The 27,011-nt window shown below is 33.2% G+C and overlaps 1 protein-coding gene across 1 annotated transcript in view; it reads left to right on the forward strand.

Moving 5' to 3' along the window:
• Window positions 1–598: 598 nt before the first annotated feature.
• The window catches only part of LOC117100722 (CMP-N-acetylneuraminate-poly-alpha-2,8-sialyltransferase-like), a 29,020-nt gene continuing 2,607 nt past the window's right edge, over window positions 599–27,011 (forward strand). The window contains exons 1-5 of the mRNA XM_033240514.1: window positions 599–645; window positions 10,920–10,978; window positions 11,769–11,900; window positions 24,918–25,007; window positions 25,783–26,355. Coding sequence (XP_033096405.1) covers window positions 10,977–10,978; window positions 11,769–11,900; window positions 24,918–25,007; window positions 25,783–26,355 — 797 coding nt within the window. The 5' untranslated portion in view covers window positions 599–645; window positions 10,920–10,976. The remainder of the gene's footprint in view (window positions 646–10,919; window positions 10,979–11,768; window positions 11,901–24,917; window positions 25,008–25,782; window positions 26,356–27,011) is intronic.

Genomic DNA, 27,011 nt, shown 5'->3' on the forward strand with positions numbered 1-27,011 from the left:
TATAATATCTCAACAATGTTGGATCCAGAAATTCGAAAGACAGGTGACCCAGAGAGGGACTTTTACAGTCTTAGGAACCAAAAGACCCATCTCAGCCCCAGCATGATTGGGGCTGAGTTAAGAAAATATGTGATTAGGACACCTCCATATGGCCAAAAAATTACTTAAGACTTACTTAAATTTGAATATGATTTTCTTTTTTTCTTCATTAAAAAATGTATGGGTCCTTCAATCCGCCGCTGCTCAAAACATTCTTTATCCAAAATAGACATAATCACCAAAAAAAAAAAAAAAAAAAAAAAAAAAAAAAAAGGAGTATAAAAATCCCACAAATTTATGCACCCTCGTCTTAGCAGTAAAAACCATCATCATTACATCACCATTATATTAGTCGAAATGAAGGTGCCAACAAATTTCTCATGATCTTTTACTTTTATCAGGGACGGGAGGCAACCATTGTGTTGATAATTTTCAAATGTAGACAAACAGCACGCACAGCTCTTGAAATGTGTGATGCCGCCACCACAATGGCAAAACGCAAACCGTTTCACTAACCTGCCAAAAGCCAGCTAATGTGATTTCACATATCACAAAGCTAAAGAGATGATAACCGTTCACATGTTGGTAAAAGAAACGAGACAGAAGGTAGGCTAATCAACGCATCTATCACTCATGTTATTATTTTTTATTTCCTTTATTTTATACCCACACACACATATATATACACACACACACACACACACACACACATACATAGACACATATGCATACACTTACAGTACATAATGTACTGTATATGTATATGTATATGTATATACATGTATGTATAATCATGTATGTACATGTACATGTATGTGTGTACATATACATGTATGTAAATGTATGTACATATATGTATATGTATATGTATATGTATATGTATGTATACCTCCTTCACTTATATAATAAAAATAAAAAGGCAAATTAACAGCATGAAATGCTTAATTAAATGAAATGAACCGCACAGATAGTTTATCAGCATAAATGAACCACAAAATCAAGATGATGAGCTGTATATATGCAATAAATAAAACCATAGAGAAAATAGCTATTTTCTCTATGATAAAACATAAAATAGTACTAACTAAACAAAGTTTACATGGTATATGAAAGACAATAGTCCAATTGCGGTAAAAACAATAAATAAATTAGTAATACACAATAATAATGTAATAAAAGATACTTTAAATATGAGTAAAAGTATGAGTTAAAAAAAGAGTAAATATAATCACATCAGTCTAAGGATTACACTTAATTTCTAGCCTTAATGCCCATGCCCTTTTTAAATAAGATTTACAGAATTCATCAAATATTGTGTGTGCTATAATTACTAAATTTCCAGAAATCATAGGTATGATCTCAGTACAGTCCCCACCTAACATAAGAAATAAACCAATGTCTTCGCTTGACCAAAATAGATTCCATAACTCTGACAGTCCTGAGTTATGAAGCTGTCTATGCAATTGTTTTTGTTCAACATGTCGAACTTCTTGAAGTTTATTACAAGTAAACAGAAAATGACGCATATCTTTAATGCCATCATCACAAAGTAAACATTTACCATCATGATTTTCGTCCCATTTGCTTATTCTATTTTCGAGCTGGAGTGTGTTTGAGCGGGCCTTAAATTTTAGTTGGGCCCCAAAGAAATCTGTCTTAACTAATAGATAATTTTCTAATTCAGGCACTTTCTTACATTTAACGTAGTCAGATAATGAAGATTTTGTACAAGTATTACTTAACCAGTCATCATTATACATTAGACGATTAATAAGTTACATTTAAATGACTTAAACCATGTTGAATCACGTGGGATATCAGTAGAGAACGCATGTTCAAATCCAGCGTTACTGAAAATGTTTTTGATAAAATTAAGTTATCTCCATCTTATGTGAACATCATTAATGGCAAACAACCAACTTAATAACAGTTTATAAGTTAATTAATTATCTTTTTTTCTTTTCTTGCTCTCATTTCTATTAATTGAGTCTTCAAATAATGTGTCTGGTCTGGTGTTCTTAGGTTCAAAACTGGATTGGAATTATTATAATTAGAATTTTGAATTCTGTGATTATATTAGTTTAAAACAGCTAATTACTGGTACCGGTCACTTTTCCAACTGTTTTGTTAAAGGTAGCTACGTCTTAAAGCTCTACTAGAACTTACTGTAGCCTCCTTCCATACAATGTACTTTTTTTCAATTTGCATGGAAAATAAATGCATATTTGATTTGATTTGATTTGAAACAGTTTAGGCCATCTGTTATCATCTAAATTAACAAGTCTGTCAAAGTATTTCAATTTGCTTACATTATGGATATTCTCAATTGTATCCCAACCTAGATCACCTAGTAAGGCAGATGACGACGTATTTCTTTGTGCTTTTAATTGATTTAGCCATTTGTAGTTGTAAGTTTTCCAATTTTTTGTAATCACTTGCACTATATGCAGATACTGCACATGCATAATTTATGGTTATTCTGACTATTACTAATAGATTTAATGTAACCGATTAGTCTGTTACCTTTCCTTGTAACCTCATTAACATGAACACATTCGGAAAAGTTCCTAGATATGTTAACACCCAGGTACTTATCAACTTCTGTAATATAGTGCTTACCTAAAGGCCAGTGTATATTTTTGTTTGTCCGTTTGCCAACCACAACTACATTTGACTTACTAAAGTTGAAGACGTTTCCGTTTATTAGAAAACTAACTGATAATATTAAGCATGTTTTGTAAATCAATTTCATCATTGCCAATGTCATCGACGTCATCAGCCCAAAAGAGGCAACTAATTTTCGTGCATAAGGTATAACAGCCTACATTTTCATTACGTAGCATCTTAGAAAGTTCATTAATAAAAATACAAAATAAAATGGGAGACAAGACGCAGCCTTGTTTTACACCTTTATTTACGAAAAAATCTGTAACATCGCCAAATTTAACATTGCATTAAACGTTTGTATATAGTTTATCAATTATATTCCACACCTTACCACGGATACCAGTATCCCAAGCAATTGACAGAAGGCCATTTCGCCAAACGGTATCAAAGGCTTTACGGAGATCCAAGAACGCCAAATAGGTTTGCTTGTTTTCTGCGCTGCTCGTAGCCAAAATGCTTTTAAGTGTGAATATGTGGTCTTCACATCTATGGTCTTTCCTAAAGCCGCCCTCGATTTCCGCGAGAATACGGTTATCTTCAAGAAACCCTGAGATACGGTCACATATAATACGGTTAAATATTTTTGCCACACATGATGATAGAGTAATCCCCCTATAATTATCGTATTTATTATATAAATTTGACTGTTAAATAACAATATCAGTAATGGTGTAGGATTTCTTACTATTACTAAGTTTATTCCAATATCGTTTTATTATGTCATTCATTACGTGCTTGTCTGAAGTTACCTGTTCTGAGTCAAGTAACTTTAAATTAGGAACAATTGTTTAGGTCCCCTTAATTCATCCCAGAGGTCTTTCGAACTTGTTCCCCCTACTTTTGCTATCGAAACACTTTTCTCAAGCCGAACCTGCATTATTTTATTATTTATTATATTCTTTGCTTCTGTTTTTTTAAGCTTATACATATCCCACAAAACGTTCCCCTTCTCTTGGTTTTTGTTATTATGTTTAGACCATACAAGCTTTACAAGCTCGTTTCCGCTCCTGAATATCAATATCATTTGTCTTATTACACCATTGTTTACAACTTTTCTTAACAACCTTACAGCCTATTGTATTATTAGCGACTTAAGAGTGTCTTTCCATTTTCCCCAAATTAGATTTGCATCACTCTTATAGTCTTCAATATTTGTAATCCAGTCATTAATATCAAAATTGTCTTTAATAGAATTCTAATATGCTGTCCAATCTTGGTCATGTTTAATGTTCCACACTTTATGTTTAATTGGAATGTTTTCCTTATCTTTTACACTAGACTCAAGTTTATAAGATGTGTAAATAATACATTGTGGTCACTACCCGAATGGTGATTTCTTTCGTCATCAACTATCATCTTACTGATATATTTGTCAATACTATTAGATGAGAGGACATTGTCAATACAGCTAGAATGTGGATGCCTAAGCCAAGTTAGTTTGCCATAGCATTTGTTTCAAGTTTAGACCTGAGTCTTCACTAAAGCTAAGCAAACGTTCACCATTAGTATTAATAATCGGGTCACCATCACGAATGTTATTGCCAATTCTACCATTAAAATCCCCTAAGATTAGATATGTGGGTCATTATATTGATATTCATTTTCAATTTGAATTATTTCAGAGAGTAACTGATTATATAACTCATCTACAAGTTCTGGGTTTGACCCCTCTATTGGAAAATAGACAACGCGATGTTGAGCAATGTGTTGGAAACGTTTACCCGAATCCAAATTCTTTCCAGATCATCACATCCATAATCCCATAGGTTCTCGTTGAAGACATCTATTTTACTTGATACGAGCAGGCTAATTCCCCTGCCTGCTCCTTTACCAACTCTATTTTTACTTAATCATTTAAAATATTTAATATTTATAATTACTTCTGACTTGAGAAATGTTTTTGCAATACCAAAATATTAATTTTACATTCAACTAAAATCTCCTAATGTCATACAATTTGTTTTTAACCCGGTTAACATTATTAAAAGCAATATTATTAAAAGCAATAATAACATCAATATTAGTTGAATTTTTGTTGTTTTGCTTATTACTGTTTCCACGTCTAACTCGTTTGCGTTTACAATAATTAACATTATTGCCAGCTTTTCCTATATCAGTTACATAACAAGAATACTCTCTAGTCTAAGTCAGCTACATAACAAGAATGCTCTCTATAAACTAAATAAGATACTTAAGGATATATCACACCCAATGCATCATACACTCACGCAATAAATCAGGCAGGCTACGCTCTCTCGGGTGCAACTCAGGGCATAGGAACTCCTTTATTCACAACCCAATAGTATTATGTAATAAAGCTTGTCATGGCCGGCGGAACCGCCTACCGCCCCCCATTTTTTGACAAAACATATATAGTGTCTGGATATTTTTGTATGATCGGAAAGAAATGCGAGAAAAGAAAGTGGGAAGAAGGAGGAGAAGGATGGGAAAGAGAATGTTTATCCAGTTCCCGACCGAGTTACATTTTCTCGCAATTCACATTGGCGGATCCGGGGGAGGGGTCATGGATCTTGACCCCTCCCTTGGGTAACAAAATAAAAAGAAAAAAGAATTCTAGACCTACCTTTTTATGACCCGTGAGCTGATTTTTTTTGTTTTTTGTTTTTTTTTGTTACAATCTGAGAAAATTAGAATTTTGAAGATCATTAAAGTCCTTAAAACACACTTAAATGTCGGGAAAGCTTATTTTGCGCCATCTAGGAATCAAGATTTTCCCGGGGGAGAACCTCCGGACCACCCTTTCTTTTTGGGATTTATCGATTCATGGAAAAAACGAATACGTATGCAACTACTCATTTGTTTATGTATGTATACACACATAAAATAAAAAATGAGAAAAATTTACCTGACCGTCTTCAAGGGTGGAAAACCTTGAATTTTGAAGAACTTAAATTAAAGTCATTAAAAGATACTTCAGAAGTCGGGAAAGCTCATTTCCCACCATTTAGAAATCAACATTTTCCCGGGAAGAACCCGAACCTCCCTTTTCTCTTTGGATTGGATTTCGATTTAATTCATTATAATAATTTTCAAGAGGGGAAAACCTTGAATTTTGAAGAATTTAAAAGTAATTAAAAGACACTTCAGAAGTCGAGAAAAATCATTTCCCGCCTTTTAGGAATCAAAAACTACTCATTTTTTAAAATGTGTTATGTATGTATACACACATAAGGCCTATTTACGGTAATAGCAATGGGAAAAAATTACCTGACCGTTTTCAAGAGGGGAAAACCTTGAATTTTGAAGAACTTAAAAGTAATTAAGACACCTCAGAAGTCGGAAAAGCTCATTTCCCGCCATCTAGGCTTTGGAGCTTATCGATTCATTGAAAAAAGAATACGTATGCAACTACTCTTTTTTATGTAGGTCTATGTATACACACATAACAGGCCTATTTACTGTGATAAGAATGAGAAAGTTTACCACACCGTTTTAAAGAGGGGAAAAACCTTGAATTTTGAAGAACAAAGTCATTAGACACTTAGCTCAAAAGCCGAGAAAGGTCATTTCCCGCCATATAGAAATAAAAAAACTACTCATTTTAATTTTTTTTATGTATGTATACACACATAAGGCCTATTTACTGTAATAACAATGGGAAAATATTACTTGACCGTTTTCAAGAGGGGAAAGACCCCCGGATCCGGAAAAATGTTGACCCCACCCCCTAGATTTGATTCCAGATCTGCATGATTCATATTCCAATTCATCTTATAAGTGGGGCGCCCCCTCCACTTTAAAAAAACATTCCGCCGTCCCTGCTTGTAATATATATTTTAGACCTATAGGCCTACCATGTCACTCTGTTTACAACTTAAACCTCTGATTTTCAATATGTATATAGCCGTTTTTATATATTTATCCTAAATATGTCTTGCCATTTGTGAAATGAATATGTTTGTAGTTTAAGTTAGCTTAAAGTACAGTAGTTTAAGTTTTATCTTTGTTTTGCAATATGTCTCAGTATGTGGCTTATGTGTTATAGTTTAAGATCTAAATTATATCAATGTATCTGTTTAAGAATCTGGAAAACAAATTTCATATGAAACCATGTTGTGCATATTGAAAAATAAATATATCTTGTATCTTGTACTTTATAAAAAATCATAACTCCATAACGAAGGGTCGAGTCACATTATTTTTTGCTAGAAAATGTTCTTAAAAGACTATTCTACGCCACTATGATTGAAATAAAATTGAAAAAAAATTGTTTCGACCTTTGAATTCAAGATAGGAAAAGAAGAGCCTATCTAAATAGTGTATTAAATCGGTCTTAGTACTTGTAGTAATCCCGTACGTACGTAGTATGCCTAGCTAATATAGTAAGCACTGTTTCAGTTACCGTATGGCTTAGGATTTCTCTTATATACTACAAGTTATTTTGGAGAAACCCCGGGGACTGGGACCCTTGCCAGAGGCTTGCGACAAACACTCGTTTATTATACTTATTTCAAAGTTGTGCTGTGCGTAATACGGAGGCCAAGCCTAATTGCTACTATTAACGAATATGATGTACGCCTAGCTAAGGCGCTACGCTATTCTGGTAAAGCAAAAACTAGGCCTACATGTAATATAATTAATTATAATAGCCTTTTTTAGCCTATTTCTTTATGAATTTTGTTATAAACTTCAAACACGCGTTAATTATCAGATATTCACTATTAATGACATAAAATGCTGTTAATAATATTTGTATGTATTTTTTAAAAATTGCTTATTTAATTTAGCACTCCGTCAGTGTAAAAGAATTGAAGAACAGCTTAAAGCTGATGCGTTAACCAAATTTTGTATGATAATGACTACTCAAGTTTTTGGGGAATATTGCATGTCGTCCTGAATTTATTGGCCTAGCAGGTCGAGATCCATGAAAAGTCGTATATAAAGATGTGGGTTACCCACATCTTTATATTTGCAAAAGTAATTAAAATTGTTTATTAAGCAAAAAAAATCTTAACAAACTCTTAGTTAACTAGCACCTCATATCGACTTTTGAATTGTGAAAATCGGCTCAGTATAACCCATTTTACCAAGTACAAATTTAAAGTTAATAGAACATACTGCTGTTAAAACCGAAAGGTCCACTGATTAATCTCAGATAAGAAAGTATAATACATACTCCAAGTATTGAAATACACGCCATCTTGTAGGGATTCAATATTTCAACATTAATTATGTCATCATCAGGAATGATGATGACATAATTAATGTCGAAATATTGAATCCCAACACGATGGCGAGTATTTCAATACTTTAAGTATGTATTATACATTCTTATACTGCTGTTACATCTTCTAGTTTCCCCCCACCGTTGTATTTAGGTACACGCTAACTGTATACACAATGAGCCTACAACTTTGCGTAGCAGAGTTCCGCAAGAGTGATTCAGCCCACATCTTTTGATGTCTGAGTTAACACATGAATGGTTTCATGGACCTTCTTAGGACTTTTTTCCTACCCCACATCTGTATATCTAATTTTGCTGAGAGTTCGGCTTGAACAATTTCGTGCACATTTTGGTATCAGCGCATGACATGCTGCCATTGGATTTATATTGTGTTGAGAAACATAATCTAGGAAAAGAAGCCGGAAGCTCAGACTCTCCGGAGTTTTAAAAGTTATTTTATTTTTTATTTGTATTGTTATATTATTCTGCTTTTTAAGCTGCTGGCACCTAGCTATTGTAGTCTTGCTTGATTTTTTATTTCCTTTTTTTTTATCTTAAACAAATGAATGATTGTTAGATAGGATAATTTATATAAAAGAATGGTGGTGGTGGTTCTGTTCTTTATAATTATTTGAAAATGTAGACCTGCATACGAAAATTGAAAATTCAAAACAGAACCATTTATATTTTATGCAAAATCGAAAAAAAGGCCAAAGCAATGCTCTAATCAAAGTTTTATAGCATATTTTTATCTATCTCTTGGACATGAGATGTGTATATACATATATATATGCATATATATATATATATATATAACATTTTTAATTCCTATATTTCATTCCCATAGACTAACATGTAGCAATAAAAAATAATTCCCTGTAGATTTTTCATGTTTCTAATATAAAGTGACTATAAATAAAGGATGAATTGTAACGTCGGTTACCATGGAATCCCCCTTAATGATTATAAAGCATATGATATAATTAGGAAAAAAATAGTGTAGCAATGAGTACCTATAATTCACTGACTAATAAATCACAATTGTTACAATATTTTCATGTATTAAGTTATTAAAATTTCACTAGGAACGAAATTAATATTTTATAGTCAACTTTTTATAATAATGATTGTTATTTCCTAACTAATAACTGTTGTTATTGGAGGGTAACCCAGATGTGTGTTGCACTGGGCCGCCTATCAACACGGAAATGAAACTGCAGAAAACCATGTTCTATTTTCTCTATGATATATCTTGCTACATTTCAAAAAGTCTATTGAGTGAAAGTAGGTAAACATTATTTCCAGTAAACAGCTTTCTAAAGTTATTTGTGAATACACTGTTTGCTGGAATTAACTACCAAAATAATGTTAAATAATTGTTTGTTGACCATTCCCACAACTAGACATTGGGACATGGTTAATCGATAGCAAGCTATATTCAATGATTTACTGTGACAATAATGTAAAGTTTGCTACAAATAGAAAAAAAATCCAAACACAGATGAGCATATTAAGTGCATTAAAAGAAAATGACAATAAAATATATAATCCTAACATGCACAAAAAAAAGAAAAATAAAAAAAACTATATATATATCCAGACGACTACGGTATACAATAATTAAAACGTTTCTCTTGTATACTATATACCTGTTGCCGTTTTAATTTGTTTCATGATGCAGTTACTAGATCTAACATTCATATAACACTATGCTTAGCGATATTGAGGGATGAAATTAGCAACATGAGAATGTAACTCGAAAAATAATAGGCCTAAGTCATATTACTACTACCTAAAAATGGAAAATTAGAATAACATTTTGGCATGATCATCTAAAAGGCTAGGTAGGCATAACATCATACATAGGCCAGCTTAGGCACAATAAGAATAGTAATAATAATAATAAAATTAATAATAATAATAATATTAAGATTTGTAAAGTGTATAATACATAGGTCGCTAAAAATATCCATCAGAATACCTCCTTACAATTATAGTAATATAGCCTATGACCACAAACAATTGCATCTTCTTTAAAACTGTGTAAAAATCAGGAGCAGAGCCAGAATTTTTCAAACGAGAGTAAGGGGAAGGGGGGACAATAATCTCAGAATAGGTAAGTTAGTAGCACATAACATTAATTTGCATTGACAATTTTAAGATTTAGTGGCAAATGCGTTTCTATTTCATTGTACCATTCTCTGGCTGATAAGTAATGCCTTGCCTGAATGGCTATCGGCAGAGGGGTGTAAGGTATTATATTGAATAGCTGACAAAAACATTACCAAAAACAGTGATTAATATCATATCTTCGTAAGTACTTATCCAAATTTAACGGGAAAACGTGAAAATGTTCAAAATCATGAAATACAACATTATTCGTTTAACTTGTGCAATAGAAAAATAATCATTACCAGCTTGATAATTATTTTGACATTAACATTTCCTATTATAATTTGTATCTAATCAGTTGTGACAGCGTAAATAAGCGACACTTAGCCAGTTGGTCATATTTATCTAAAATCTAAGATTTCCTGTGGTATCATCTTTCTGTTGTTATTAATAATGTCTCTTATTTTAACAATACCAGATTCAATCCCATTTTTATATTAACAGGATTTGTAGCGCACCTCGCGGATATTCACTGAATATATTGACGTGGAAGTGAGATTGTGTACTGGTGCTTACCGTATTGAATATCAGTCCAGTCAAAACCGCACGCGTCGGTTCGCTCCCTAAGCTCTGATTGGTTGCGCATTTTTTCGCTTCGTAAAAATTAACTGTTAGAACTACTGATTTCTGAAGCTAAAAACTCAGATAAAAATGTGAAAGCGCAAGAACAAACGTTTTAAAATTTCGCACATAAATTCGCCCTTTTCCCATCACCTCCCACACCTGGATACAGGCCTGTTTTTGTCGTCTTTCTTCAGTTCAATGGTCAAATAATGTACTAGCACAGTATTCGTCCTAAACAGCAAAAGGTGCTGTAATACTTTATAAATAAATACTTTATAAACTATATTTTCAGAGCGATTTCCACCTATTCTGAAGATATCACTGGATTACTTTTTGGATTTATTACGAAATGTAAGTTATTTAATGTATCAATCAATTTGATATAATATTTTTAAACAATTGCATACAATTTTACGTCTACAATCGGAGTAAGCACAAAAATAAGTAAAGCGAGATAATTCGATTGTGGAAAACTACCTGCCAAAAGTCCACATAAGCCAATATCGGTCCGGCATCTATTTAGTAGTTATAACCTGTACATTTTTAGCGATTTGTTAATCAGATGATAGATAAATAGGCCTATCCCATATCTTGTTATATAAAATGTTTTCATTCGTTGTGTGTGCAATTGTGTATACAGCAAATGTATGTTAGTATGTTGTTTTCGCTCTTCGCTTCCAGTAAACTTTGGTGTAAAAGTTGGAAAAGAAGCTAAGTATATGGTCGTAAATCGTGTTGGTCGATTGCATAAAATATCTGAGCAATAATATAGGATTTTATAAAGGTGTATATTAATTGTTTACAAAATGTGTAACAATAAGAATAATCAGACCATTGTAGGTAAGTATTACATATCTAAATATAATTTGCTCCTTGTTGTTTACCTTAAAAAAGAACACTAAACAACAAAATGTTCAATGCAAATTGCCGAAATTAAAACAATGAACCATATGTTTTTTTGGAAAAATACAAGATTTTGTAGTTTTGGGGAACTAAACATGAAACATTGATGCATCATTAAGACTTACATTATCATAGAAAACACATGTGTTCAATAATGTATGTAGGCCTATTTATAAGTGTATGGTTAAAAAACAAAAGAGTGTTACAACTTTTAACTTTTCTTTTTCTCTTTAATAAGGAGAAAGCTGTTGTGCTTTATTCAACTCTATGGTGTTTTGATCACCTTTTGCTGTGTTACAATAGCAATGTACTCTCTTCACTGGAGTAAAGAATATAGACCCATACACGTTGTGACTGAACGCAACCATGAGTAAGTATTTTTTTAAACAAATTCATCACGAAATTCATAACCAAATCTGTCATTCCTTTCATTTTTATCTTCATTTAGCATTATCACTTCTACCAAAAATTGGCAATAAGGTCCGAATTTTCTACAGACCAACCATGTGTTTGAAACAGGTTTTGAATACAACACTTGGTTTCAGAGGTCTTTTTAGACTTTTGTACTCACTACATAGTCATTATTTCAGAAAATTGTATCCATTTGTTACATTGCATTTCTTTAAGACTTATTTAGATATTCAACTCAATTCAATTCAATTCAAAAATACATTTATTTTCTTCCATTTGCAGTTAAATAACAGAGAACATTATAAACGATGGGTTTATGAAACAAATCAAAAGGAAGAAGGCACTTGCCCGAGAAGATTCAATTAAATAAAATCTTGTATTGGGCAGGCCTGAACACAAAATCACAAAAAGCACACAGAGACCCAAAAAAAAAACAATCACAAACAGACCAACACACAACACAAACACACGAGTCACGATCAAATTAATTTTTGTATTGCGAAACAAGGTGATTCCTGAGTTTTTTGGTAAAAGACTTCACGGAAACTGAGTTTAAAATTGGGGATGGTAAATTATTCCAGAGTACAGGTCCAGTGTATCTAATATTGTGTTGAAAATAATTGGTGTTATGATTAGGTATGTGAATATCATTTCTGGATCGAAAACAATAATTGTAAATGGAGTGATTGAGGGTAAACATATTACATAATTGGTTAGGGAGAACAGAATTAATGGCAATGTATAAGAAAGTACCTTGTTGAATGGTTAATATCAGGGAGTTTGAGAAGGTTTAAATTGGAAAATAAGGGAAAGAGATGAGACCGTGGTGGAGCGCCAAATATAATTCTAATAGTTTTTTTTTTGTTTTTTGGTTTTCTTTTGGAGAATTTGAAGGCTGTTAATATTGGATAAATAAGTATTGCCAAAACAATGTGGCAGTAGCTCAAATAAGGAAGGATTAAGGAGTAGTAAAGAATACGAAGAATATTAGGGGGTACAAATGGGGATAATCTAATAATAATACCAAGGCTTTCTGAAATTTTCTATTTCGTGGATATGTTTTTTCCATGTAAGGCCACTGTCAAGATGAACTCCTAAAAACTTAGCTGACTGAACAGAGGGTATGTCATGATTGTCGATAAAAATTTTAAAAGGAGTGGTATCAATACATTTTAACTTCTGTGGGGTCCCAAACAGGATAAAGTTACATTTATTATCATGGTTATTTGAAAGTTTATTAGCAGCAAAGTATTGGGACAAGGGAATCAGATTGGAGTTGACAGTATCAAATAATGATTTGATATTATGGTCAGAATAAAAAGCAGTGGTGTCATCAGCATAAAGGAAGAAATTAAGTAAGTTAGAGGATTGATGGATATCATTGATGTACAGAATAAAAAGGAGGGGACCCAGTAAAGAACTCTGAGGAACTGCGCAAGTAATTGGTCTGTAATTTGATATAGAGGTAGAATATTTAGTACACTGATCCCGGTTGGAGAGGTAACTTTTGAAAAGGGTAGGTGCGGGGCCACGAATTTCTTAATGAGATAATTTAGATAAAAGAATATTGTGATCAATTGTGTCGAAGGCCTTGGAAAGATAAAATATAAAAAGTTGCAAGAAGGCGATTTTCAAATGCATTAACAATTTTGTTAGTAAGATCAATAAGGGTCATAGATATACTATATCCTTTTCTGAAACCGAACTGCTTTTCATAAACTATGTCATATTTTGAAATAAATGAGAAAACTCGATCGTAAATTACCTTTTCCAAGGCCTTCGAAAAAAATCGATAGTATTGAAATGGGACAATAGTTAGTAAGGTCAGATTTGATGCCCGATTTGTTACGAGAGATGTGATTAGCAATATATTTGATGGCTTTAGTATGGAAGTCATCAATACCTGGGGATTTGTTGGTTTTAAAAGAGGCAAGTATTTTGATCACTTCAGCCTTATCAACTGGGGTAAGAAATAGAGAGTTATGGTTTGGGCTACGAAGAAAGTCTTTGAATGAGTTGTTAACATTGGGAATTTTGTTAGAAAGGAAGGGTCCAATTTCGACAACAAATTTGTTAAAAGCATTAGAAATTATATCAGGATCATTGGTGAATTCTTCATCACAGTAGAAGGAGGTACTGGATTGTTCCCTACTTGTTTTATTGATTAAAGATTAAAAAGTTTTTCAAGTTGCCTTGATATCTTTTTTATGTTTAAGAAATGTATTAAAAATTTTTTTTTTTGTATTTTTAATAATAGAGTTTAATTTATTGTGAAATTCTTTGTAATCTCTATCATTTTAGTAGAGGGGCAATGGAGAAATTTAGCATATAATTTCTGTTTATACTTAAGCGATTTCAGCAAACCATCGGACATCCATGGTTTAATCTTACTCAGCTTTTTGGGAGAATTTTGTAGAGGAAAATGTTTATCGTAAATTCTCTTTAATGTGGTTACGAAATTAGAAAATGCTTTATCAGGGTCATGACTACTTCAGACCACTGTTGTGTGGACACGTCGTGATGGCAATTTTCTAAGGTGGTGGAATTAATTTTTCTAAATTTAAAACTCTCTTCCTTATTTGAGCACGTGAAAAATACGAAATATTAAAAACAGGGAGATGATCAGATATGTCGCTATAAATTATTCCGCTAAGATTAGGAAGTCTAATTGATTAGTAATGATATTATCTAATAAGGTAGCTGAGTTTTTCGTGATACAAGGTGGTCTGTGGATGCGGGGTAGGTAATGATTGCCAAAAAATGAGTTAACCAAGCAGCGGGCACCGTTATCTGACTCATGCTTCAGAACATTAATATTGAGGTCTCCCATAATGTAGACAGTTTTGTTTTCTCTTGATAGTTTAGAAAGGACAGAGTCAAGTTCATTAATAAATTGAAAAGGGTCAAGGGAGGGGGATTTATACACGGTTCCGACGACAATGTTTTTGCAATGGGGTCTTGTAATCTTAATAAAAATTGATTCACAGGAGTAGTAAATTGGAGACTATTATGAATATACATGGCTACTCCATCACCGTCTTTGAGTGTTCTATGTTGGGAGACAAAATTATAATTGGGGAGCTGTACTAGGGGATCATCATATTTGAGCCAAGTTTCGCTCACTCCAATTATATCAAAAGGTAGTTTGAACGAAGTTAAAATGTGTTTCATTTGATCAAATTTTTTTTTAAATGCTTCTAGAATTGAAATGAATAGTAGAAAAATATCATTTGACGTTTTTGTGATAGGATCAGGGTCGTAATACTCTGAGATGCTTTGTTTGTTATTAGAAAGGAAATGAGGATCTATATTGGAGGTAAAAATTATCTGAATTGTTAATGAAGGGGGAAAAACATAGGTTGGATAATCGGTCGGGACTCGTGGTGCTGTTACAACTACAATTAACATTGGACATAATAAAACTTACAAAAAAAAATCATCAAAAGAAAAATACAATTTAAATAGCAACAGTTACAAACAAAACTCAGAAGGACCAAAAAATCTGGAATAAAAAAGCTCAAAAGAATAAAAAAAATGCATAAATAGAATGAGAGGGAGGCCAAGCAATTCCAAGTTAACATCAACAACGGCAGCAACAACAAGCAAAAAAAAAAACAGCGGAAGAAAAGAAAAATAAACGAGGAATGCATTTCGAAAGTGTAATTGATGAAATAATTCATGCAGAGTTATTCAGTTACTGAATAGAATAATAACGTAAATCAGATGAAATTAATTAATAAAAAAAAGTTAGAAGCATCAGCAGCACGGCAGCAGCAGCAGAATTATTATACATAAAAGTTAGTAATTAAGAAAATGTTATCTAAAGTCAGAGTTCCGACAAGATCTGACTGGTCAAGAAAACATAAAATGCAGTCAAAACATGCAGTTAAGCGTTCCGGTTTATCAGTTAGTGAGTTAATATAGAGTACTTAGCTAGCTCATGATTAATATCTTGCATAATTCAGAGATGGCGAAGTTCGGATTCGGACTCGACGACTTTCTCAGTGGCGGATCCAGGGTGGGGGTTCAAGGGGTTCGGACGAACCACCCCCCCCCCCCTGTGGAGAAACGTAAGTGTAGCAAATATCAATTCAATGGGGTTTGTATGGTAATTCTGTATTGAATTCCCGTGACTAAAAACAACACTTATATTCTAATTAATACAAAATAGGCCTAGGTGTATGTTGGGAAACTAAGGACAAGGAAAATCATTTCAGATGTGATTATATATAATCTGTCTCTTATACACATCTAGATGTGTATAAGAGACAGCAGTTATCCAATGNNTCATTTTAATATTTTCACATACATCATGAATTGCCTTACTGCAAAAAGACATGAACTGCTTACATATCTTTTATTGTATGGTGTAACACATTTCCATCTAATCTAAATAGACTTCAAACACTCCAAAACAAAATCATACGAATAATCTCTGGCGTCCCACCAAGAACTAGTACTGATCCCTTATTCCATTCTCTAAAACTATTAAAACTTAAAGATCTTAATACTCCACATTTCCAAACACAAAGAAATTTCATTTCATCATAATATTAGGTACACTGGACCTAAAATATGGAATTCGCTCCCTCTAAACACTTCTGATGCACCATCCAAAAAAATCTTCATTTCTAAAGTGAAAAATTATTTAATAAATAATAATATTGATTAAATAATTTTCCATATGTTGGTTGATATTTTACTATTTAACAGTAGCTTTAGTTTTTTTCCCTTGTAATTCCTAATATGTATGTTTTTTCATAATAATTTTTCATTTATATTTTGAAATGCTCTATTATCATTATTATTATTATCCTTTTAAATGTTTGTCTTTTTTTCTCGTTAATGTGTTGTTAATTGTCTTGGGCAAATCTATCACAAGCTCTGCTTTTCGGAATTGTGCCCCCTTCAATACTTATGTTATTTATTTGTTACATTTCAATGAATATTAATTAATTATTAAATAAATGTTAATTTTGATTGACTGATTGAATTACTTCAAGGTTATTTTCTTCATTCAGTAAAGATAGTCTGTACTCTAGGAAATTACTTTGCTTTGCTCTAGAAAATTACATATTTCTAAAGCAATTGTAATGTCGACACGCACGTTATTGTTTGATTCTTTAAAGTTTTTGATTATTTTGTACACTATTTAATATTTTAAATAATGCAGATGATTGTTCTGTTGTTTTGAATATATATACACAAAAAAGAAATAATTCGGAAGGTATATGTTTAAGAATATATTTTATTTTTAAAAAAGTGACTAAAAAACAACACTTATAGTCTAATTAATACAACATATGCCTAGGCGTGTGGTGGGAAACTAAAGACAAGGAAAATCCTTTCAGATGTGATTATATATATATATATAAATATTTCTAAAGCAATTGTAATGTCGACACGCACGTTATAGTTTAAGTTTAAGTTTCAAAATAACCACGAATAGTTTCTTAACACGTACTCAAATCCGCTTCACTGCCAGACGGCAAGAAGATTGTTTTCCTAATCTTTTCCAACAACTCATGAAACAGTTTAGTATTACTTGAATTAATTCAAGGCTATTTCCTTCATTTAGGTATACATTTAAATAAGCTTCGTACCACAGTACGATGCACTACAATACTTTCGGAACATACTTTAAAGTTTGTTCAACTATTTTGTACACGATTTTGAATGACTTCATAAATACGTTTTAGATTTACTTCACTACAAAAACCGAAATGTTCTCAATAGGTCTAACCTGGCTCTGTGACCATTCTACTATTTTATAACTATACTGTTTATTTATTCTGAAATCATATACATAGCATACGAGTACTAATAAACGTATTATTATATCTGATAGTTTTCATTTATCTATTTTGGGGCCTGAATTTTGTGTAGTAAATAAGTTGTTTAGAATGTATGGCAGCTTGAAAGTTGATGAATTTATATACGTTTCTTCATAAAATTACAAAATTTTAGGGTTTAAAGTTGAAATATTGAACCCAAACTTAAAAAATAGTAAGATTAAAGGTAATACTTTATATTAATGACATAATCACATTTTGCTCAAATTACATGTTATACTGTCTATTTAGCCCTTTTTCCCGAAACCTGCAGGTGATGCGACTTTATAGCCCGGCGTTTAAAGATATAAGAATTATTGATAGGATAGTTTTTAAGGAGGGTCTTGCATGCATTAGTAGCAGAATTTGATCGAAGTATAAGTGGAAAGGAAGTTCCATAATTTCGGAGCGGCAAAAGGAAAAGACCGTTCGCCAGTACGAACATTCAGCATTCTAGGAACAGATAACAGTGAATTTGACTGTCTTGTAAAACGTAAAAGATAATTGTAATGAGATTAATGAAGATAGTGTGGAACTTATCCATATAAGCATTTATGAGTGAGTTGAATAATCTCGAAGATTCGTTAGACAGACAACACGAGTTCAGAAGCTTTTGTAAGGGTCTTAATTGGACAGTAGAATTCCTATACAATAGAGAGTTACAGAAATCAACTTCAGAGGTGATAAAACCGTGGCCGAGTGACTTATTTTCATACAGTTTATTAATTTCATCTACATGACCTCATTATTGCAACACATATTATTGCAAGCCATGGCATAACTTTCAAGTTGTATCAGGGCCATAGCCACGAAAATTAAAGTTGTCAGGTTGCGAGCGAAGCGCGAGCACTGATGTTGGGGGCCAAGGAGCTCCAAGGGCACCAGGTCGGGGATCAGGGGCAGGGGGCCAGGGAAAAATTTGCTATTTCTCCATTGTATAAACCAATTTTAATGATATTCTGTTGTAATCTAATATATAGTTTAAAAATAATTTTTTATAAAACTCTTTTAAACTAACATTAGATCTATGATGAATCAAAACAATTAAAACACTATAAATTCAAAACAGGCAGGTTTATTCAAGAGAAAGCTTGTTACTCACAACATTGTTATTTTAGTATTTTGCCTTTTGACATTGAACAAAAATCTATTAGACCTATGAACGGAGGCTTCATGGTTGAACAGATTCAAGTACCACCAGATACACTCCATTACACAATAGGTACGGCTAGAAACAAATGGTTACATACATAATATAAATCAAGATAGCCGTTAACACTGTTAAATTATATAAAATCATCAAAGAAAGGTAAATATCAGTATTGTAGAGAAGTGCTAGTTTCTCCGACATAGCTGGAATTACAAATTTATATACAACACGTGAGCGGGGACCCCATCAACGCATCATCTTAAAATCAAGGATTGCATACTGTATTCAATGGGAACATCCCTCACTCAACAAACAACTACCATGTAAATTTAACTTTGTCATTCTGATTTCACTTCATTCCGTTTATCGTTTGTACATTTTTTTTAACACAAAATCGGTCTTCCATTTTCCAGTTTAGTTTTGACAGACTAAACACATTTTTAATTTTTTTTTATTCATACACTATGTACATATACAGTATCCTTTGCGAACATTTTAAAGTAAAAATTATGTTGATACAACCCTCCGTTAAGAATTTATGATTTTTTAAGTAACATGACCTCCAAAAATATGGTCGAAACGCTATGTTATTTCTACTGGTTACGCTTCGCTGCTCAGCACTGTTCGTCATCGATCGAAGATGTCTACCGCAGCGTGGAAAAGGCCTTAAATCTGTTATTTATTAAGAAAGCAACAACCAGATCGAATAAAGTCTGACCTAGGCCTAAGTCAACAACCGGCTACGAGCGGTCCTGATTCACCAGCGGCGACAGCGGTACCGGAATCGCCTTCTCAACATGAACTAGGCCTCAATTGATTGCGCTTGTTGCAACGAGCATTAGTAACCATATTTTGTCCGCTCCTGAACTGTTCGAGAAAATTATTAAAGCCCCATTCCCGGCAAAATTTTAAAGAAAAATCTAATTTTTGTATAATGTTATAAAGATTTATAAATATAATACGGAATTGCTAGTTTAACTGAATTTAGACATTCCTAAGAATGAAAAAAATGTAAAATAAGACTGAAATTTGATTTTTTTGTGTTCCACACAAAAAATAAATGCGGATGAATTTCCATGTTTGATTTTGCGATAAGTCGTAAGAAGAAATATCGTAGGCGCCGAAAACATAAGACTATCCAACGCTGCTAGGCTAGGCCTAGCCTTACCTCGATTTAGGTTCTGTTATCACACATAAAAACGGCCGACATGATATTTTCCGTTGCTAGTAATGACACTTGTGAAATATAATATTTCATTGGAATTCTTTCAAATTTGTTAAAAAACTGATTCTGACTGAGATTTTGACACTTAAACAAACATATCTCAGCCTTAATCGAACGACCGCATTGTGCGAGATGCGAAGTATAAAAACTAATCTCATTACAGAGGGCGCAATTTATTGACTGTATAAAGTATACATAAAAGCGAGAGTATTCCAGTGGATGCGATCTACAACCTCTGAATTTGCCTAGTAACGACGAATTCGTCGAGAAAATGGTAATATTTTATGAGAAATAGTCTGTATTTCTCTTTTTTTTAAATTATTTTGTGTAAACCTAAAATCCATGCCAATATTTTTCCATGATTTATAATAATTGGAGTAATGCAAATGCATATTTTCTTTTAAAAAAGTCAGTTTTTAGTGTAATTTTGCCGGGAATGGGGCTTTAAAGCTGTGTGCAACAATAAATCACAAATTTCGTCCATCAGCGAAACCATTATGGATCAGGTTAGTGATCATATTTAGAAAGCGTTGCCTATGACAACGAGACAGTTGCGGGCGAAATAGCCAGCCTTCGTGACCAAAACAATAAGCTCCTAGCCGAAAATTGTGATATGGTGGACAAACTAGATGAACTAGAGCAATATAGTAGAGGCAACTGTCTGCTTCTTCATGGCGTTCCTGAGTCCATAAACGAAAATACGGACTCTTGATCTGATTAATTCCAGGATTAGTGATGAGGTTGAGATATGCGATCTCGATCGTACCCATCGATTAGGTAGAAGGAAAGTTGGAAATGAACATAAACCAAAACCAAGGCCCATCATCATCAAATTCACCTCTTACCGCACCCGCTCAGCCGTATTCCGTAACAAAAAATCTCTTAAACAATCTGGTTTCTCAATCACTGAAGATCTTACACCGAGAAGGTTAAAGCTCTTACAGGAAGCAATAAGAAGTGAGGCTTTCGAATCTGCATGGTCCATGGACGGCAGGATTTACTGCGTGATAAAGAAGAGTATGAAGAAACAGGGGCGGATCCAGGATTTCAAAGAGGGGGTTCAGAAAGTTCCCAAAAAAGAAAGGGGGCCTCCCCCGGGAAAATTTTGATTCCTAAATGGCCGGAAATGAGCTTTCCCGACTTCTAAGGTGTCTTTTAATGACTTTTTAAGTTCTTCAAAATTCAAGGTTTTCTCACTTTTGAAAAAGTTCAGGTAATTTTATCTCATTCTCAGGCCTATACATAGAAAAAAAATAAATAAAAGACATATGTGACCCAAGACCACGAAAATGAGCAGATGTAAGCTAAACGCATTTTGAAAATATGGCACCCTAGACACTGGCCTAACTAGTTTTCGAGGGGCCCTGGTTCGAGAGTACAGTCGGGCTTTGACGCATATAAATTGACCAAGGCCGATCAGGTTACAAAGCTGTATACAGTTAACAAAATGTCTCTTTACTGAAGTAATCCATAGAAAAACCATCCCCCGCTGAACACCATCCCAATATGGTATAGCATTTGGGGGCCAGAAACATTCATGAAAGCGAACTATTTACAACTTATTACTATTTTACTGAAGTAATCCATAGTACTGGGCCGGAATATTGATAAAAAATGTATATCGTATATACTGTGATGATGATGATGATGATGATGATGATGATGATGATGATGATGATGATGATGATGATGATGATGATGATGATGATGATGATGATGATAATGATAATGATGATGATGATGATGATGATGATGGTGGTGTGGAGGACGATAACGACGACGACGATGATGAACATGATGATGACGATGGTAAAGTTGTTGACAAAAATGTGTGTATATTTTCCTGTAAAGATGTTTAGTATAGTAGAGTCACTTGATATTGCTAGTGCACTTTTGGCAATCCTCAGGTAATTGACATCTTGTTTGTTGTTTTGTCTTGTTTTGTTTTTATCTGGATACTGAAAGGTCCTAAATGAAATATTAGGGTTTAAAGTATAATTCTGAGATGCCCAAAAATGTACCGCTACTTCTTCCCCTCAAGGGACTATTGAATTCATACATATCTCAGTCCTGTCATGGTGGGCCTGATGTAAATAAATTTTGAATATATGGTTTCTAGATGCCTAGAAATGGCAGTTGGTTGAAGTGGATTAGTTAAGATACCTTACCCATCCCAGCTTTACCATGATTCAAAAAATGGCTACTCTGCCCTGAAATAGCACATGTATACTTTAAAAAAATGACTGTCCTTCACTTTAGGAGTTTAAATTTTAATTGCAATAAGGGCCGGCTTGACCCGTATATCTTTGTTGGTGATAACAATATTGGCCGACTCAAACCCCCACCATTTTTGGGGGTTTACATTAATGTATATCTCTAAACAAAATCAATCTTATTTTACTAAGGATTGTCAAAAAAGTTAAAATGTACATAGGCAATACAAAAACAAGCGTTTGATGGCTTTTTGTTTAAATATATAACATTAAAAAGACAGCGTGAGGCGAGAATTATTAGTAAATTCACATAATTTATAAGTATCAGTATATATTTTATTCCATAAGTAATAGAATTGAGAAAAAGTGGTCAGGGCAAAAGCCGGTGCGGTTCCGACGACCCTGGAATCTCTACTGGGTTACCGTCACCAGCCTAACCCAATCCCGGACCCCTATATAGTGGGATCGAGTAAAGGAATGGGATATAAATTTTCCCTTCCACAGATAAACAGGTAATTAGAGATGGTGGCAAAGATAGCACCCCCCCCCCCCCTAAAAAAGGCAAATATTTATGTTGTGAAGAGATACAATCTTTAGAAGTTTTTGAACAATTAGTGAGTCGGGTTGTTGTTTATAGCATGATATATTCGAGAAGACTATTGCAGAAGTGAGATGATGTAAAAGTGAAGGATCGATTATCATAAATAGTTGATTTTTTGTTATCTGGCTCCTGGGCCACAAAATCTGGAATGCAAATATTTATTTGCTTGTTTTTATTCATTCATTTATTACTTTTATTTGAGGTGGAATTTCCATAGTGCAAACTGTTCACACTGATGTCCTAAGTTCATATCAGACAATTATTTACTCACAATCAAAGATCGTTTTGCTTAAGATAAACACAAGCATACACCCGTCTTTCGAAAGGAGCATCTTTAAAATCTAGTTATGGTTAAAGGTAAAGCTATTTTTAGCTGAACACCACCCCGGTATCCCAAGATTTCGGGGATGTGGTTGTGGCTGACAAACAAACAAAAACATTATTCTATAATGAAAAATGGCCAACTAATATATGTTACGAAATAACTTGAAATAAACTGTTTTAATCAATCAAATGTTTGTCAAAAGTGTATAAGATAGAATATAATTGATATACAAAAATGTTATTTCCGGTCACTTTTGGACAAAAAGCAAATATATACATACAGTATTTCCCAAACAATTTTGAGATCCTAATTAGGTGTCTATGACCAATGCTAATGTGGATACGCATGCTACAGGGAACCAAGGGTCAAAGTTCAGAAATGTCATTCTGGTCACTTTTGGTCAAAATGTTGCATTAGTGCAAATTGAATCCTGCATGTTCTGAACAATTTGAGGCCAAAAGTAGGTTTCTATGATCAACGGTTATAGAGATAAGAATATTATACTGCAAGTTATGTGGAACAAACGTCAGACATGTCATTTCCGGTTGGTTTTGGACAAAACATTTTATTAGTAGAAATAAATAAACGCATATTTTGATTAACTTCAGACCAAAATTAGGTCGCTATGACCAACAGTTTTGGAGATATGGATATGTTGGGTATCTAGGGTTAAAGATCAGAAATAAATTTTTGCGGTCGTTACATTAGAGCAAGTAGAAATATATATGTTCCGAGACCAAAATTAAGTCTCTACGATTTTCCATTGCCAAGATATATGGACCCCTCCTTCAAGTTTCATGCTTTGGAAATAAAGTGCAAAATTTAGTCCCTTTGGTGCTCTACTATAAAAGGATACTACATTCTCAAGGACACACATGGTGTACCAAAAGTTTAATTATTTTATTATTAAAAATAATATATAAATAGCTTTAGTAGTAGTTTAACAAATACGGGACAGAAAGCTGTTTTTAATTCCCTTTGACCCAGAACCAGAAGCGTTTAGGATTTTCATTTAGCTTCTGTGAAAGTGTGGAATGTTTAAATAACTTTATTTAAATCATAAAAACTACAAATTGTTTATGTTGTAAAGCATCACACGGGCATTTATTTTTGCATTACAAACGGCTGTATTATTTATAATCCCGTACAACTATGAATGCAATACCTCCATGGTTATACATGGTAAATCACTTATTCTTAAATGAACTTCAATAACGATTCCATCTGTATTTACAATTACCTCGCAGAAGTCAGAATATTACAGAACTGACCAGAGGGAGCAAAGAATACAAGACATGCGAAACCAACATCAACAAGACATTTCACCATTTTATGTTTGTTTATGTTTTTTAATAACTCGGCTACAACGGTATTAGTGAATATAAATTGACCTTTCTTGCGTCATATTTAACAACTGACCAATCAGAACTGGGCCAATAATGTGTGCTTGTCCTAAAAAAAAATGCCCGAGCTTTCGTACGTTTAAACTGTCGTTTTGTGGGATTTTAGCAACAAAATCCAAGGGGTGGAGCTTAGTGGAAAGGTCCATTGACCGTCTGAGTGAATTTAGCGTATACATATAATTTATGGCTTTGGATAGCTAATAGGTAAAATTTGTATTTTTACTGCAGAAAAAATTTGATGTCTGGAAAATACAATGTACTTGATTCTTACGTATCCGCTGATGTTAACGATAGTATCAAGTCAGCAGTGAAAAAAAAGTAAGTAGGTCTAACCTTGAATAAATTTATCACGTTTGTAGTTTATCTAAGCATTGAGGTATAAAAGGCTCCAAGTGGGTATAAATTGAGACTTTTAAAGCTGGTAATCTCAAAACTAAGCTCGAAAGCATATCCTCTAATCATACGTTAATGAATAGAATTATGAATCTATAAAATAATGTTATGATATGATGTATAATACAAATTTTTATAATACCTAAGTAGAATTTATATCCCATAACGTACTTATTCTAATGACCACGCTGGTCTAACGCAAGATACGGTTGATCCGAAACTTCCTGAGAATTTAAGTTTAGCTGAGTCGTAAATCGCTGAAGTAGGCTACACAAGTTGTGTAAGTACTGTATTTGCTACTCGACTTATTGCAGAGATTCACATTGGAAATTATGACATATGTGTTGTATTTCTTGCGTTTGCGTGAAAAGCGTCTACATTAGCCTGCTTTAGTATCGTAATCTAAAGTTGATTATGATAAAATTATATTCAAACAGAACATATCGAAATTGCATCCACAACTGTGAGTATAATAAAAATCTTTAGTTAAACGTTAATACGTTTGCATTTTAGGCCATAGGCCTACATGTTTATAAGTGACTTCAAAGACATTAAATATACATTTTGGTGGACTCACTAATGTACGCGTAGTGTTTATTGCGTCTGTGACGTGTAAAAACGCGTCTTGATCTAGTAAACGACTTATCTTTCTTGCCAGCCAATATTTAAAAAAAATTAAGTCAAAAATTATATCTTTTAGGTTTAGCTTATTGCAACGTCTTCTTCCATACACCAATGCAGTTTGTATTGAAAAACAGCAGAGGATCAAGATATTGGAAGGGAGAAAGAAGAAATCAGTAGTACCAAAAATGTCGGAAATAAAACTTATTCAATCTTCAAAATTGAAAGGAAAGCCTAAAGGATTAATAACAGTTCCAAAAAAACAGTCCTGTGCAGTTATTGGAAACAGTGGTATTTTACTTAATAGCTCCTGTGGCTCAGAGATTGATTCTCATGATTTTGTAATGCGATCAAATATGGCACCGATTACAGGTTTTGAGAAAGACGTTGGATATCGACAGAACTTTGTATCACTAAACTGGGAACTGTCTATAAATTTCATATCATGTTTAGATGAAACATCCAGAAACTGTTCAGCAGAAATGCTAGACAGGTTTAGGGTGTATAACAAATCAATACTATGGCTTTCAAAACTCGATAGTAGGCGAGGCGTGCAACAGTCTTATCGTAGAGTGATATCACTGCTGGATAGGAACAAAGTGCATCCGAAGATAGCATATCCATTTATCTCCCTTGCTAAATTAATAACAAGGTGACTCGATTTTACATCTCTTTTTTCCATTTTTTTCTTTTTGGCTCTATCTAAAGAAAAAGGTGTCAATCGACAATAAATATATGTAGGCCTACTTTTGTTTAATGGTATTTGCAAAGGACGACAACAACCGCTCTCTGGAATATTGTTAGTAAATTGATGTACAGCAGGAAAATAATCTCATACTCTTACTATAAAAACGTTTATTATTGTTCACACAAAACTAACGGTTTAACGTCTCATCTATGAAACAGAGCAAAAATTGTATTTTAATTATATATTTTAACTTCACTGCTAAACCCCATACTAGTGTCTAATTCCCTCTATATAGCAATAATCTCTAAATAAAATAGATATCAGAATTTAATATCTAAGGTAGAATGTAGAGATAATATCTCATAATTCATAGTGTTATTGTGCTGAGTTTCGTACGGTCGTGATTCGTGACTGCTGTAGCAACCAAAGAGAAGTGCTAAGTACATTCATGGCACATCATTCTACAACGACAGAATTGAGCCATAGCATCGAGGTAACCTCTTACTCCTGCAAATAAAAAAAACGCTAGATCTCTAAACATATATATTCTAGTATATGATTCAAAATCATAAGGAGAAGAGTGCTCAATACCGAAGTAGAGCTAAATAATCCACAGCAAA

This window comes from Anneissia japonica, unplaced genomic scaffold (assembly GCF_011630105.1).
Source record: "Anneissia japonica isolate Jap-2015-1 unplaced genomic scaffold, ASM1163010v1 scaffold1430_len515961_cov162, whole genome shotgun sequence".
Taxonomy (NCBI): Eukaryota; Metazoa; Echinodermata; class Crinoidea; order Comatulida; family Comatulidae; genus Anneissia; species Anneissia japonica.